We start from the raw sequence: 16345 nt of genomic DNA, 5'->3' as shown, positions 1-16345 counted from the left end.
GGTTGTAACACATATATATTTCTATAATTCGAAAATTATACAATAGAATATAAAACAGTCCTGTTTATTTAATGAAACAAACGTGGAGGGAGAAAAGCTGTAGAATAGTCGAAAAAAAATTATTTGCATTCAATGAAAAGAGCAGAACGTAATATTAATTTATAAAAAGGAGATATCAGCTTTTGATATATTGTATATATCTCAGTTAAGGGAGCGCTAAGCACAATAGTAGTTTGACATGCTTTTTTAATAATTTCAATAAATTAAAAATAAAATGCGTGTAAACAAATGCATAACATTCCATTGAATGTCGACATGACAAAGTGCATTTATTTATACACAGTTTTGAATTTGTATATGTCAACGCATCGTACTAGATTTATGAGATACAGACCAAAATATATCGAGAGATATAATTATATCGGCTTTAATATATGCATATAAAAAAAAATAATTATCAAAAATCTTAATGTAACGATAAAGAGCTAAAATAATTATGTATATTGTCTCATTAGTTCATAGGATAATAATGCGAATTAATAAATTTCTTTAATATACACACATTGTTTGCACCTAAAGCGGTTAGATTAATTCTCCCAAATTGTTGAAGAAAAGAAGATTAATACACCCATATATCTATTCTGATTTTCTCGTTGGATTGTGTTTTTCCTTTTTTTTTTTTTTTTATTTAATAGCTGTATATCTACTTTGCGTTCGATTTTGAGAGGCTGTACCGTCACCTTTTTTCGTGCACAAACTATCGATTATTTCGAAACTCGACGTCTTCAGATCGTACGCCAATCCTATCCAGGCCATGAAATCTATAAAGGCGGTCGTCAGATTTACACGATACAAACCTAGCTCCGCGGCCTTATAGTCCCACGGGAAGGAATGATGGTAATTATGCCAACCTTCACCAAAAGTCACGATGGATACCGTTAGATTCTCTGTTGCTTTAAGATTTCTAAGATAAGAAGCAGAGAAATATAAGGGAATTTTACACACACGCACAAATACACACACACACACACACATACAGTTAGACACACATAGCGCTCGATCTGAATCGACTGTACGCGAACAAACTTCTGAATCTCGTGCAACAGATTATTTAAGCGGAATAATACATTTTACTTCTATCTCTATTATAGTACCTCTGTATGAAATTCCCTTTAGTAAATTTACCTTTCCCATGATCAACGTGTATACTTTACTTTAAGAAGCATATAGAAATCTAAGAGAGAAACCAAAAATGTGTTATGCGTGTGTTTGTAAAAAATATCTTACTTCTCTTAAAGTATCAATTTTTTTCCTTTTTTTATAATATAATGAAATATTAGAAAATTATATTGTAAAAGAAAATAATATTATAAGAATTATTAAAAATAATTAAAATTTATTAAATAAGAGTATCGATCGCGCGCAATATCAATTATTTCATTATCATGAAATGCCTCCAATTTATTCAAAGAGAGCTGATTATTTTTTATTTAACTTTTATATTAAATATCTTATTTAAAAAGAACATTTCTAATTTTCTATGAGACAAATTATGGTACTTTTCAGCTTATACTTGAGCAATACAATTCGAACGATATACTGATTGATTGTAATGACGATCGCGCAAATGTGAATCGAAAAGATTAATATATACCTGTTATACGGTCGAGTGCCACATAAATGAGCGAAACTGTTGACAGCAAAAGCTGCATTCAACATAAATATGTAACGGGTAATCGTAGCAGCTATACTTATTATCCAGGTTTCGTTCCAAATATATACAGGTATCAGAATCGGTAAAACAAAGCATAGCGACAACATAATTGGCGGATAATATCTGTAATATAAAGCTTAATTGTGAAATTGTTTAATACGTTTGTTTAATATTTAATGTATATAATAGAATTTCTTCTTCCACTATTATAAATCAACGACACGATCTATAAATCAAATTAAAAATTGCCGTCCTGATGAGATTTCTCGCGCGATTGATTCTTTTTAATCTCTCTCATATTCAGTGTCATTAACATCACACAGACCATTTCTCATTACTAAACGATCATGCAAGCAATTTAACTCCAGCAATGGTCGCAATTTTTTACGGATTTTTTCCGAATTTTTGGATAAAATTCTATTTCTTCTTTATACGATTTGAATTAAAATCATATATCCTTTAATCATCTTCGAGTATCTTTTTCTTTACTTTAAGTATTAATTCAAATTGATATAATACAGAGAGAGAGAGAGAGAGAGAGAGAGAGAGAGAGAATGATTTGTTAAAAAATAAATATTATTAAATACATTTGAAAGATTAAATTGTAACGCGACATAATTTGATAAAATTGAAACTGATCGATATATGCCTGTAGATTCAATCAATTAGATTCAATTGCCGTATTTTGATCACTCAACTATTATATTTTCTGTGCTTTATCATAATTCGTGATCATCGTTTCAAATATGCTGAAATGTTAAACTCACTTGTCGAAAAAACGTATCACAGGATCGGCAGCGATATCGCTCATATTCACGTTTTTTCCATATTCTTTAACTGCCGGATGATGCTTCATCATTAACCAGCCGACATGCGAGAAGAAGAAGCCGCGATTAGAGTTATGTGGATCCGCGGATGTATCCGTGTATCTATGATGCGTTCGATGGACGCGAATCCATTTAGTCAGATGAGTCTGTTAAATAGAAAATAATCTGTAGAATTTTTCAAAATCGCACAAATTATATTCTTATAGATTCTGTGCAACCAATAATATATTCTGCAGTGTCCATCGCAACCCCATTTCCCGTATTATATTCATTTCATTTAATTAATTGATTGGGTAATTATATCGGCGACTATTTCATGGTCTTACCTGTCCGGCCATGCAGTACAAATAAGAGAGCAGAATTTTGAGTGGTAGTTTTGCGCTATAACTCCTATGTGCCCAAAAACGATGAGCGCCTGCCGTTACACCCAAAGCACCAAGTATTCCATATGATATTTCTGAAGACGAGAAATGAAATGAGAAAGCAACGTCGAACTTTGTTCTTTATCATTTTAAACAAAATATGTGTTGTTCATTCTCAATTAGCTAAATGTGAAATATTAACTGTGAAATATTTTCACTAGTAATGACTCATATATAGGCGAAAAAAAAATGCCAAAACTGATAATGACTTGATACACCCATATTTTTGGGGTCGATGATTAATACAAAATTATTTATTCTTTCCAATTTTGAGGCATAAAATATTGAATCTCGGATCCAGTGAAACTGGTTAAGGATGAAAAAAATGTTTCCAAATATTAAATGTGTTTTAAATTTATAAATAAACGAAAATAAGAAATTTTCATAAATTAAGCACAAAATATGCAAATAAAGAAAATATAATTTTGATATATAATATAAATATATAGTTTTATTCTTTATTAAATTTTTGTGTTTGCGTGGAAGCAAGCGCGTTTATTTTAATATAAATCTTGCTTGTTAAGATTTGAAAGCACTCAATAAGATTGATTTCAGATTTTACAAAAAATTACGATATGTATTTCTTTATAAATTCCAATGCACTTTGTGCTATGACGAGTTTTATTGAAGAATTAATTTTATGATTTAACAAAACGTACCAAATATCCAGGTCCAAAATTTTGCCTCATTATATCGCGTGACAAATAAATAGATCGTAATGACATGGAGAGCAGAGATACCAATAATATTACGCCAAATTAATGGTTGTTCCGCTGGTATGTTCTCTTTTGGCGGTTGATCGAGAATCGAATTTTTCCCATCCTCCGTATCCGACTGCGTCAACTTTCGGCTTTTATTATCCTCGTATTCGACTACCGTTGAACTGTACATTACTGGAACAAAATATTTAAAGAGTTAAACGATTCAAATTATCGTAAAGGCAATCAATTTTCACAATCCAGTTACATTAACTATATTATTTAATACAAACTTACACGCAAATGTTACGAGCAAAATTCATATCAATTTCATTATAAAACGATCTCGCTCGCGATTAACAAATCAAGCCTTGTATAAGTGAAACTCCAGCATTCGTAGCTATCTTTCACGACAAGACGTGATTAGCATTTCAGTGCAAAACATGAAAACGTAATCAACATTCGCAGTCAAGATAATTGCACGTTACGCCTCTCCGGCCGATCTTTCTCGCTGACACGTGTTTGACTGAGTTTCTCGTGAAAGTAAAAGTGAATTATTTATCAAAGATGCGTTACGTTTCAATGAAGCTACATTCTTTGTGATCGTAACGCATTTTATGTATGATGATTGAAACACAATGGCTAAAAAGCCTGGTTTGAAAAAGAACAATTTTGTATTATAAAAAATTACAGAATACTTCTCAAAGATATATTATAATTGCAATCTTTCTTTCCTTTTATTATATTAATCCTTCTATGACTAATTAAAAGAACAGAATAGTAGTAGAATAAAATTTCTTAAAAATTTAAAATTTTATTATTATATATGATATTATATATGATATTGCAATAAAATCATACACACACAATTATATATTTTTAATGTACGATACATAATATACTTCTATCGAAATAGCGTGTTATGCAGTTAGACAATTTTTAATGGATACAAATTTTATTAAAGTACATGGTGAAAGTCTATGCAAAAATCTATGAAATCTTGCCTCGCGAAGGTTATTTATATAATTGGGAAGATTATAATGAATGTGTAGTCACTTTTAACATGCGACACACGTGACAAGATCCTTTCTTACCAAATTAATTGCATTGTAAATACATTTTTAAATTACCTATATTTTTCATATTTTATGGATGTCACTTCAAAAAATGATAGAAAGAGAAAGAGTTTATGAATGGAAAGGATACAATTCTTGATATGGCTATATGAAATCGCTGCAAGGCAAAAAACCGAAAGTAACGTTGACATTGCGCTTTCCAATATTTTATTGGAACCAAATTTGCCCATGATTGTACACGCATACATACTACACAGTTTCAGTATCAAAATTTAATAATAGAGTACGACTAATAATAATAACACAACCAATAATAGAAACAAGAGAACAAATATATAATTCCAATATCATAAAGTATCTTTGCCAGAAGAGAATTAGGAGAACCGATTCGAATTAATTCGTGCACCCACACAGAAAATATTTCCGGATCTAATGCTATTACTCTTCAATCTATTGTATCATAAAATAGGATCGATATAGCGACAATCATATTTATTATTGAAAAAGGAATATTTTAATCTTAAATGGAAAATTCTTAAATCTAGAATAAAATGCTCTTGGTGCTATCTCGTTAATTTTCTCACAAAGATGAAGATGGAAATTTTGTAGCGATCTAACATCAAGTTATTCTAAATGCAAGAATATATAAGCTTAGATTTGTATATGTTACTCTTGTCTCAAGATAGTAAGACAATCTTATTTAATTCAAGAGAGAGAAGAAAAGGAATTATTGATTTAATTTTAAAATTGTTTTATTTTTATACCGCATAAGGTTGTGATACGATTAAATATGTCAAGAATATTTTTTGTCTCGTTATCAGAAATTCTTTCTGAGAGTGTGAAAATGAAAAACGATATACTCGCATCTTTTTATTTGGCTCGAGAAAGATCGTCGCGAGATACGTTTACCAAAGTTACGTCGCGTGTTTCATTGACGTCGTCGATTTCGCGTTGCGTCTTTTTCGATTTTGAAAATGCATGCCATTCATAATTTAATAATTTAATTAATAGCCACAAAAAAATCATACTGCGCTTATAAAGCGCCATTCTATTTCTCGTTTAAGAACCTCATGCGATAACTTATATTGATATAATTATACGAACCAATGACTGTGACACTTACTGTGGTCGATTCGATGTATGCAAATGTGTGTCTCGAGCTGCTATCGAACGAACTAAATAAGAATGGAAGACCGATGTGCGCCGCACTACTTCTCATCCTTTTCCACTGCATAACATATGGTAGCCCGATGTTTATAAGGAGCTCCCCGATGCCGATCTATCCGAAGTATTAAAATATAATATATCGAGAAAGGGGAATCACGTCGTGATTCGCGGAACAGCGGTTTTGTTTCAGCGTAAAATATGTATACCAACTCCTTCCCTTGAAACTTTCGCTTGTTCTCGACTTCCTATACTCTCTCAATTTCTAATAAACGTTTGCTATGACTCTTTGTCACATCGGTCATGTGTGTCAACATATCGCATCTACGCGATGCAATGATATTATAATTCAGGCCGCACAGTAGAACAGTTCAAAAAACTGTGGTCAAAGGTAAGTAAAATTTTTGTTTAAAGATAAAGAAAAAAAAAATACGATATGTAGTTAAATATTCTACTTACAATTTTCAATATATTGAATTTAAATTGAAATGAGATAGAGAAATTATATAGAATATAAAAAATGTTCTTTATATATGCTTTTTAACGCATTACATTAAATTATAAACTTTTTCTCTTTCAAACCTTATTTTATAACATAAAAAAGATGAATAAAATCGTGATTTTTGTTAAATCATATCTTACATGCATTCTCGCTGACATATAAAATATATTGTTTAACAAATTTTTGATATTTATCGAACGATTCAACAATTTCGTTTCACTTTACATTTCTCGCAAAAAACACAAATAAATAAAACGTGCAAATTGAATAATCATGAGCGCGCATTACCATCAATCGTTCTTATATATGCAGACCACATGTGCAGCCTGCAGCCATTGTCGAGATTCTTTTTCTCGTCCCAGATTTCCGACGCTGTCGCGCATCGTGAAATGCAGGAATATTTACACAACGACATTAGAATGATCGATACGCTATGACAAAAATAGACAAAATATTTATAATGTATGTTCGCATAGAGGATAAATATATATTCGAGCCCTTTACATGTTCCGGTTGTATATATAAATAGATACGTGGTTAGATATACGCGTAAAGGGAAGTCGCACAAATGTTACCCTGTATATAGACTCTCTCTCTCTCTCTCTCTCTCTATACAGAATACTCTATACAATATATGTATGTGATGATAAATACTAAATTTAACCCCCGCATAAAATGACGCGATGTCAAGCTATCCGAATCGATAACACTTTTCTGGTATCTCCCTTTCTTTTTTTATCGATGATACGTGACTTTGAGTATGTAGGGCGTTTATATAAATCGTTGACCGACAAAGCCTTCGCTAAAATTTCGCAGCGCTTAAAATCCGGGATAAAAATTTTGCAGAAACTTGTGTGCGAAACATGACAAAGGATATTAACCATCTAGTATATTCGTAGTTAAAAGTGAGGATTTTAAAATTCAATAATAATTTTAGTAACTAACATATTATTTGTTATTTTGTCGTAAAATATTTTTTATTATCGTAAAAACAGCTTAATAAAAAAAGTTTTGTATGTTTTAATAATTAAAGTTTCTAAAAAATCATTTTGCATTTACATTTATAACAATAAATAAATATTATACCAAAAACTCAGTTATATCATGACAAAGAAAATCCTAACAATAGCGTATCAGTCAGCACGTGTCAGTTCTTTTTATTTCTCTTTTTCTCTTTTTTATTTTTTTATTCAATAGCAGCTATATATTTCAGAGATATTTGTTTTGCATTTGATCTCGAGAGATCTGTCACCTTTTTCCATACAAAACCTGTCAATCATTTCGAATCTCGATGTCTTCAGATTATATGTCAATCCCAATCAGGCCATGTAATCTATAAAAGCGGATTGAGACGATATAAGTCTAGCTGCGTGGCATTATATAGTTTTCCAAACAATAATGGTAATTGTGCCAACCCTCGCTAATAGCATATCATTAAATTCTCCCGTTGCCTTAAAATTTCTGCAACAAAACAGGGAGTGTTTTTTTGCTTATTCCCAAACAAACTCTTCTACTGCGAAATCTCAGATTAGCAGATTATTTAATCAACATAATATCTTACAATTTCTATCTATTGCGATATTTTTGTATATAAAAATTCTCTTTGATAAATGAGATTAATCTCATAAAATAATAATTAATATATACTTGCTTTATTTTAAAATATATATGAATTTAAGAAAATCTTGAGATTCACAGAAAATGTTTTATTTCTTACAATAATTGATTCTTTTTTTACGAAAGAAGAAACGATTATCAAGTATACATAAAATAAAAATTAGAATGCGTTTTTTAAAACTGTATTATGTTTATATAAATATGCCTGATTTATTATAATTCTATCAAGTAATAAAAATTAATTTATTATCCATTACTGCATTTTATTTGCAATCGTTAAAACATGTGTTTTTGTTTTTGAGGAAACTAATTCGAAAAAATTAAATTCGGTTTTCTAAAATTCTTGCTATTCGCGCATTTTGCTATTCATAGTAATAAGAATAAATATAATTAACAGAATTAGTGAGTAAATCGAGAATTTAAGCTAGAAACTTGCAGTCTTAAAAAGATCACAAGATTAATCATATCTGTTGATCGGGAAAGTTAGTGAAGTAAATTGTGAAGCAAGCAAATTACATTAAATATATTTTCAACTCAAATTTTCACTGCAATCTTTAATTTACATGATATATGAGATGTCTACGATCAATCACTTTCTTTATGTATATAAATCTAACTTATTTAATCGAGGTGGCAATTAGGATGAAACGATATTAATAATTTTATCATTAGAAAATTTCTGCATTTATCCAAAAATATCGATCATTCCACTTAAATTTATTTTAAATGTCACATCGAAAAGTTCTATATTCTTTTGTAATAAATATTGATACTTCCCTATTTTTATATCTGAATACGATCCGAACACTGTACTGATCGATGACAATCGTACAAACACGAATCCAGAGAGTCTTTATGTATCTTTTGTACGGTCGATTTCCCAATATGTGAACGAAATTATTGACGGAAAACATGTAACACAGAGAGAAACACAGCGCTTATGTTTATAGTCCTGATTTCATTCCACAAATAAACCGGTATCACAGCCGGCAAGATGAAGCGACAGCATAATTGGCTGGTAATACCTGCAATAAAAAGCATTTGCGAGCGTCACGCGTGCTCAACGGTTTCCTTTTTCCGACGTTGCATGACTCAAGCGCGCGTATAAATCAAAATTAATTGCAATACACGCGCTCAATCCTGCTCTCTAATGAAACGCCTCTCGCAATTAATTCTACTTGATGTATCCCATCCAAGTACAACCTCGCGCCATTTCAGACAAATGATTACCAAGTAATCTTGCGAGCAACCCAACTCAATGTGATTGTGACCTTTGTTATCAATTTCAAACCGCATTCCCTAATCATCCCTAAGTATTTTTTTTTTTTTTTTTCATTTCAAATATTAATTCACAGTTACATATAATAAGGAGAAAAAAGATGAAAAATTTTATAGAACTTATGAACATCAATATGAATATTAAATATTCAACAAAGATTTTTCAATTTCATTTTAAAATATTATTAGATTAATTCAGCATTACATCATAGCGAAAATATTATTGAATCAGGGAATATATGCAGAATTAATGATAGATTTAAATTATGTAGCACTGTATCATGTTAATATGAAAATATTATTGAGTCAGGATATATACAGGATGTATCCTAAAAAGTGGAAAGTATTGCAATGAGAGATTCAGGACACAAAAATAAGAGAAAAAGTTCATATAACCATACGTCCGATATGACCGTGTTTTCAAGTTATAGCTTGTTTTATTTTTCAACAAAATTAAGATAATTATGTTTCCGTATACAAAAGTCTAGCTCTGACTGCATTACCGTGGGCAAATCCATACATGAGACGTATATCTGCCATTTCATTGTTTGACCAAACCATTGTTTTCACTTAAACATACTTCTATCGTTAATAGTACTAACGTACGATACGAATACCTTACCTTCACTGAATACAAGATATGAACCGTATCACTTACAACACAAATAATACGCGTTTACAAATTAACAAGACCTTAAGGCCGGTATTCATAGTCAATTCTTATTTCAAGACCGTCTTAAGTAATGTCTTAAGATGCTAATACCGCTCTGTGATTGGTTCAGGGCATCTTAAGATTGTGCTTAAGACGGTCTTAAATATAAGAATTGACTATGAATACCGGCCTTAGTCCTTTAAATCTTGTACATAAACAGCAAATCGATATCCAAGTATGCTATCTTAACTCTATTGGAAAATAAAACAAGCTATAATTTGAAAACAAGATCATGTGGGACATATGTTTATATGAACTTCTTCTCTTATTTTTGTGTGCTGAATCCCCCATTGCAATACTTTCCTTTTTTTAGGATACACCCTGTATATGCAGAATTCCTGGTAGAGTTAAATTATATAGTACTGTATCACGCTAATGAGAATATGGGCAATACAAGTATAAATGTTTGTAATTATTTACTATTATTATCTACTGAAGTCAATTATTTATTGAAATTTATTACTACGACTGCGTTTAACGATTTGTTATTCTGCTTTTAATATCTAAACTTGCACACTAGCAGAAATAGTCGTCTGCGATTAATACATATTTAATATCAAATGCGTCATAAAAAATTCGCAAAGATAAATGACACGAGGTTGACTGCACAAAGATAGATTTAAAATTGTACTTAAGAATTTTAAATTGCACATTTTATGTAAAGAACACTACGTATTTTAAAGTGTTTCCCGACGCACAAAAATAAATCTCTCTCGGATTAACAATTCGCTATATATGTATTATGATAAATTTTAATAAGGCCATTAACTAATCAGATGATTATGATTTCAATATTTAAGGATCTTACGTTGTCTGTTACACTATAAATAAACAAGCAGATTCTGAGTGGCAATTTGACTTTATAGCTTCTACGTGCCCAAAGACGATGAGTACCTCCTGTTACATCTAAACTAGCAGCACATCTACATATATATTATTTCTGAACACGAGAAATTAAATGAGAAAGCGAGATCAGACTTTATTCTTTATCATCTCAAGCGAAATATACAATGTAATTTGTAAGTAACTAACTATGAAAAAGGAGCAAAAATTGAACCTTAGGTTCTTATATTGTAAGCTAATCATATTTACAAAAGAAATAAGATGTAAAATAAAAGATATAATTGGAAATAAAAGATATAATTAAATTATATAATAATTCTTGCCGCTTTCTCTCTCTCTCTCTCTCTCTCTCTCTCTTAATTTAGATAAATTGAGGTGACGATAATATGACAGGCAAATACGAGTCTTCAAGAACTGTACGTGCTAGAAAGTATTCATTCATAAATAAATATTTTATGTAGTATTTTAAGTTTTATAAAAAGAAACTACGCCATGTAATGTTTTTAACGATATAAATGCAGTTTGTACTGTGAAATTCTATTTTGTCGAAGAATAAAAAATTATGGGATGCAAAATGAATATCAGTTTAATAAATACGTAAATATTCCAAAATAGATCGAAAATATCGTCTTGTCATATCGCGTGACGAACATACAGATGGGTATGACGTAAAGAAGAGGCGATATCAGTGATATTACACAAAATTAATGACAGGCTGCATCGTCAATATGTGCTCCTTCAGCGGTTGATTAAGCCTCGAGTTCCTGTCATTCTCCGTTACTCCTGTCATTGTCAGTCCGCTCGCTCTAATTTTTTGATTTTGACCTTTATTGTTCTCGCATTCGATTATCGTTGAGCTGTATTACGAGAAAAATCGAAAGTGCATTTTTACGCGAGCTGTCAGAGGTCAAACAATAAAAATTATCTCAAGATAGACAATTTTCGTAATTCTATTACATAACGTGTTATTTACGAAATTATATGGCAAGTCCCCTTGACCCTCGTATCGATCTCTCATTACAAAGCGCTCTAACAAGCGGCCGATTATTCGCCGTAAGTAATATTAATTGCCGCTCAGCGGCCTGGTGTATAATTACCACCCACATTAGAAACGAGTATCTGAATCGCGACGAAATGTCTTTTGTCGTGCATCAAGAACGGAAATGATGACTTTTCTCGCTCGCGTTTCTGCATCGCCGCGTTTTTACTAATTGTGCATAATTCCAGTAACTTTCTCCCGCCACAAAACAAGTAGCATTCTCGCGCGAAACGATTATGCGTGTTTGTGGTCAAGGTATGATACGTGTAACCATTCCAATCCGTCTCGCCGGCATGGGTTCGACCGATAATTTATCGTAAAAATAACCATGTGATATGCATGATAATTGAAACCATGATTGAGAAGAAAACATATAATAAAAAAATCGCACATGAAAAGCTTTAATGTTTACTTACATTAAGGAATATTTGAAAGCAGTTGGATCTCTTTTAAAAAGCTATCATGATAACAAATTTTTAAAAATTAAAAAAAAAATACATTTTAGAATCTTACAATATTCACTAACATTTATTTTTTATATTAAATAATTATATATTATACTATATTATATTATATTTTTTTATATTAAATTTTTTATATTAAATAAATAGCATTGTTAACAAATTATGTTAACAATGCTATTCATAAACATATTTATTTATATACAATATATATATAATAAATAATACATTTATATAAAGAAAAATAATATTTTATTTTAAAACGCCTTAAAAAATTTACAATACTGAGACACATCTAATATTAATTTAAGAACCATAATACACTGACGGAAATGAAAATCCCAACACCAAGGAGTTATGCTGGATGAATGAAAATTACACAGCATTTATATATATATATATATATATATACATATAATAAAAATATATATATATATATAAATAATATATATAATAAAAAAAAATAATAATAATAAATAAGTAAATACTTATGCAAACAAATATACTGTGTAATTTTCATTCATCTAGCGTAACTCTTTCTGGGTGTTGAGATTTCCATCAGTTTATATTTATCTAGTTTATCTGTAAATTCATTTTACAAAGTTACACAGAATTACTTACTTTAAATTACACCTTTCAAATAAAAGTTTAGCGATAGCGAATCTCAAATAACGATGTAATCTGTGCGCTTAAACATTTAATCGCAGAAAAATATTTGGCGAATACACTTTTATTGAAACGAAAGCAACTTGTTATACGATAATGTGTTCAATTTCCAATCGCGACGCGAAATCCGATTGAGGTATACGGTGAAAGTGCGCGTGAAAAACTCATCTCGCGACGATTATTCGATCGTCAGGTTCTTTTGACAAATCGTTACATCCAAACGCCCTATCACACGATGTAGCTAAATGTTGTTGTGAATTTCGCGAGATACTATATACGTATACATATATCAATACGCGGAACACCATAATGACTGGATAATAAAAATGGGCTGTCACTTTTGATGCAACCGTCCGCGGCACAAGATCTTTCTTCAGAGCTACAAATCAGTTCCTTGAATGCACTCGGGAAGTTTCCGGAACCAATAATGCCAGTCACACTTTCCGCTATGCGCATTAACACGTTTTTATTGTTGTCATTAGTTTCTGCGGACAAAATTTTTTTTCGACTATCGCAAGAAACAGAACTCTCTCAAATCCTCTCACCTTAAGAAAAGAACCTTGCTTATACGAAAAATAAATAATTCTCGGCATAATAATATCAAGAGTAAGAAATAAAAAATAATATTAACATTGCTTTCCAATATCTTATTGAGTTAACCGTAGTATTATATTAATTTGCTATATCCAAATTTAGCCGAAAGCACGAAGAAAGAATTAATATATAATCTTGTAGTCAGAATATCTCTTCCAAGATACAAGTGTATTTTAATTAATAATTTTTTGTTTCGGCTGTCACAAGAATATTCTTGCCAAGAATATGCATTCATATTCATGTTCTATCGGCATCGACTCTGCCGTGTCGTCGGATTTTAGCAAGCAACGCGCCGGTGTAATTTACGGAGTTAATAATCAAGGAAAAACGGTCGCTCTGGTCCCTTGTTATAAAGCGTGGTTGTGATTTTCCTCGACCGTTTTGTTTTTCGCTTAAGGAGCAACGCGCAATGACTCCCTACCCCCGTTAATATGAACCAGCCGGGGGATTTCTGTCAGCATAAATGCGGATAATGCTATCGCAGCCTGCCTACATCGTGTAGTTTACAAACCTCTGCCCCCATCCCTTTAATTCCACCTCGGGCTTAACGTGGCGGAAATACACGCTAGATCGCGTTCGGTACCGAAACAATGGGTATAAGAAAGCACGATTGCGCACGAAAATCCGTAAATTTGTTCGAAGCAATGATATCCGCGCGAGTAATATTCTGACGCAAAGATAAACCGACTGAACGCTCTGTTTATCACGATAAATAGTGCAAGTTCTATATTTTAATTAATTTAAAAAATTAATGTTTTTTTAAAGCAATATATTTATTATTCCGTTTACGTTTCTTATTCATAAGCTATGACGCGTTGTTTCCTTTAGAATCTTGTTTTACACTATTGCGGTAAAAATCGATAGAGTTTTATAGAAGTGATTGCGATAGAACAGTTTCTCTATATTCAAAAGAGAGATCTTAAAATAGATATTATTAAAAGGGAAACTCTTTTTCATTGGTTTTGCATGCAGGAAGAATCATATGTGAGAGATATCAACGGCTCCTTCTTGCATCTAATTTATTTACTGGACAAGGATTTCATTCAATCCGTAGTAAACAGATTTCACTCAACTAACAAGACGATATTACATTTTCCCTTACGCTTGTCTCCCCGCTCATTTAATCTGGATGCGAGTCGTTTGCTCTTTGTCGAGAACAAAAATTAAAGAAATGGTCATCTCTAACAATTTCTATAATATTGTTTAATTTTCTTTCTATCAAAATATATTTTTTTAAATCTCATTTTTTTTTCACCGTGAAAGAACACTTTGTAACTCGAAAACTATACCTTTTAGAACATTAATGTGTATAAACTTTTTTTCAAATAATTATCCAAAAAATCACTCCCCCTAAATTTTTAGAAATAGACTACCGATATTGTATAGACAAATCGATACCGAAATTATTTTGATATTCAATCTCTCTGATCGCAAAACGTTTGGAGATGGAAAAATAGATGAAATTTGAATGTGAAATCCAAACAATTGTATGAAGGGATACACAACGTATTCTCGACTCGCAAATTGCAATTTGACTACGCAAAATTAATTTTATCGTCCTTTATCATAAAACACGTTACGCTATCCGACGATAAAAACGAAGATAAAAATGCTCTCTCTTCTTCTCTTTAATCATATAACAAATTCGATTGGATGCACTAATACGCACTGGTGCGCACTAAATGTTACTTCAGCCAGTTTTTTTGTCCGATTAGTATCGAAAAAAAGTTGCTATAAAAAACCGAGAAAGGGCGCGTTTAATGAGCACTAGCGCATCCAACCGAATTCGCTAATTGACATGTGTATGCATTATCAAAGAGGCATAAAGTAATAAGGATATAAACGAGGCTTTCACCTTGTTAGCTATTATTATTATCATGCAACATAAAAACTTCAGCGATTACATCTTTCGTTTCATATCGATTCGATTGTTCTATATCGCGATCATTTGAAAACAATAATAATTTGTTTGGCATAAATCCATAAAATCCATTAAAAGATAGAAATATAGAGCTAAAAAATAGAATTGACACTTTTTATAATAATTGCAATTCTCAAGATATCCCTTATTTGTTACATCTATAATTTTCAAAACAAAACTCACAGAATAATTTATAAAGAAATTATATTTTTAAACCCATATCATTTTTATAATAAATTATATTTCTTCTATTTTGCAGTATATATGACTTATTTGTACGTGTATTAAAAAGAATCTGAAAGAGAAAAAAAGAGAATTCCTTGTTTATTAATATATTTTTAAGCCTTAAAGTTTCTGCAATATTTTAATGCAATCAAATACAAAACCTATGAAGTAATCAATTTTAAGTAGATAATCTTTTTTCTATTTAAATTAATTTTAAAAATCAATCTTTATACAATTTCTTTGAATATATATGCATTTTAAAAAAATCAACATTTCTAAAAAATATTTACATTCATATTTAACACGTGAGGTTAAAATTTTTTTACAAAAAAATAAACACATTTTTCAAGATTGGCATACTTGACAGGTTTTATATTCGAGTGTCTTAGATTGCAAAATTAAGTGATTCAGTTGTAATCTCATCAAATACAACTCGTCAAGTAAGCGAATCAGAATAATATTGCATTGCGCGAGATTGGATTGCATCATTTGATTGAAATCAATAAAAACGCGATTAGGTAAGCTTAAAGAAAGCTTGCTAGCAGCTTGCTGTTGTTTCAACTTTGATAATTTGAACTTCCTTACA

The 16345-nt window shown here is 30.8% G+C and overlaps 2 protein-coding genes across 10 annotated transcripts in view; one reads left to right on the top strand and one right to left on the bottom strand.

The window, feature by feature from the left end:
• Positions 1 to 16345, top strand: part of Fstl5 (follistatin-like 5) — a 39656-nt gene that overhangs the window by 3127 nt on the left and 20184 nt on the right. The window lies entirely within an intron of this gene.
• On the bottom strand, positions 481 to 7889 carry LOC138933085 (acyl-CoA Delta(11) desaturase). Of its 7 annotated transcripts, XM_070295557.1 has the most exons (9): positions 7819 to 7865; positions 7673 to 7736; positions 6692 to 6834; positions 5861 to 6016; positions 3623 to 3856; positions 2868 to 2998; positions 2482 to 2687; positions 1655 to 1837; positions 481 to 964 (listed from the first exon to the last, which is right to left on the bottom strand). In XM_070295557.1, the coding sequence occupies exons 5-9, from the start codon at positions 3852 to 3854 to the stop codon at positions 685 to 687; spliced, it is 1032 nt and encodes a 343-aa protein (XP_070151658.1). In that variant the 5' UTR covers positions 3855 to 3856; positions 5861 to 6016; positions 6692 to 6834; positions 7673 to 7736; positions 7819 to 7865; the 3' UTR covers positions 481 to 684. The 7 variants fall into 7 exon arrangements, with proteins under 7 accessions (XP_070151658.1, XP_070151664.1, XP_070151661.1 ...); XM_070295563.1 differs by having other exon boundaries at positions 3704 to 3856; positions 7673 to 7889; XM_070295560.1 differs by lacking the exon at positions 6692 to 6834.

The sequence above is a fragment of the Polyergus mexicanus genome, unplaced genomic scaffold, assembly GCF_030449975.1.
Source record: "Polyergus mexicanus isolate NDT 795.1 unplaced genomic scaffold, iyPolMexi1.0 SCAF_5, whole genome shotgun sequence".
Lineage (NCBI taxonomy): Eukaryota > Metazoa > Arthropoda > Insecta > Hymenoptera > Formicidae > Polyergus > Polyergus mexicanus.
This window is presented reverse-complemented; position numbering and strand designations above follow the sequence as displayed.

Coding starts and splice junctions, on each gene's coding strand:
- LOC138933085 (XM_070295564.1), bottom strand. CDS start 7,683: ATGATTGACAGGTTTTGTATGGAAAAAG. Junction 3,857..7,655: donor CAGGTTTTGTATGGAAAAAG/GTGACAGATCTC, acceptor ATTTTGTTCCAG/TAATGTACAGTTCAACGGTA. Junction 2,999..3,622: donor ATTTTGGACCTGGATATTTG/GTACGTTTTGTT, acceptor TCTCGTCTTCAG/AAATATCATATGGAATACTT.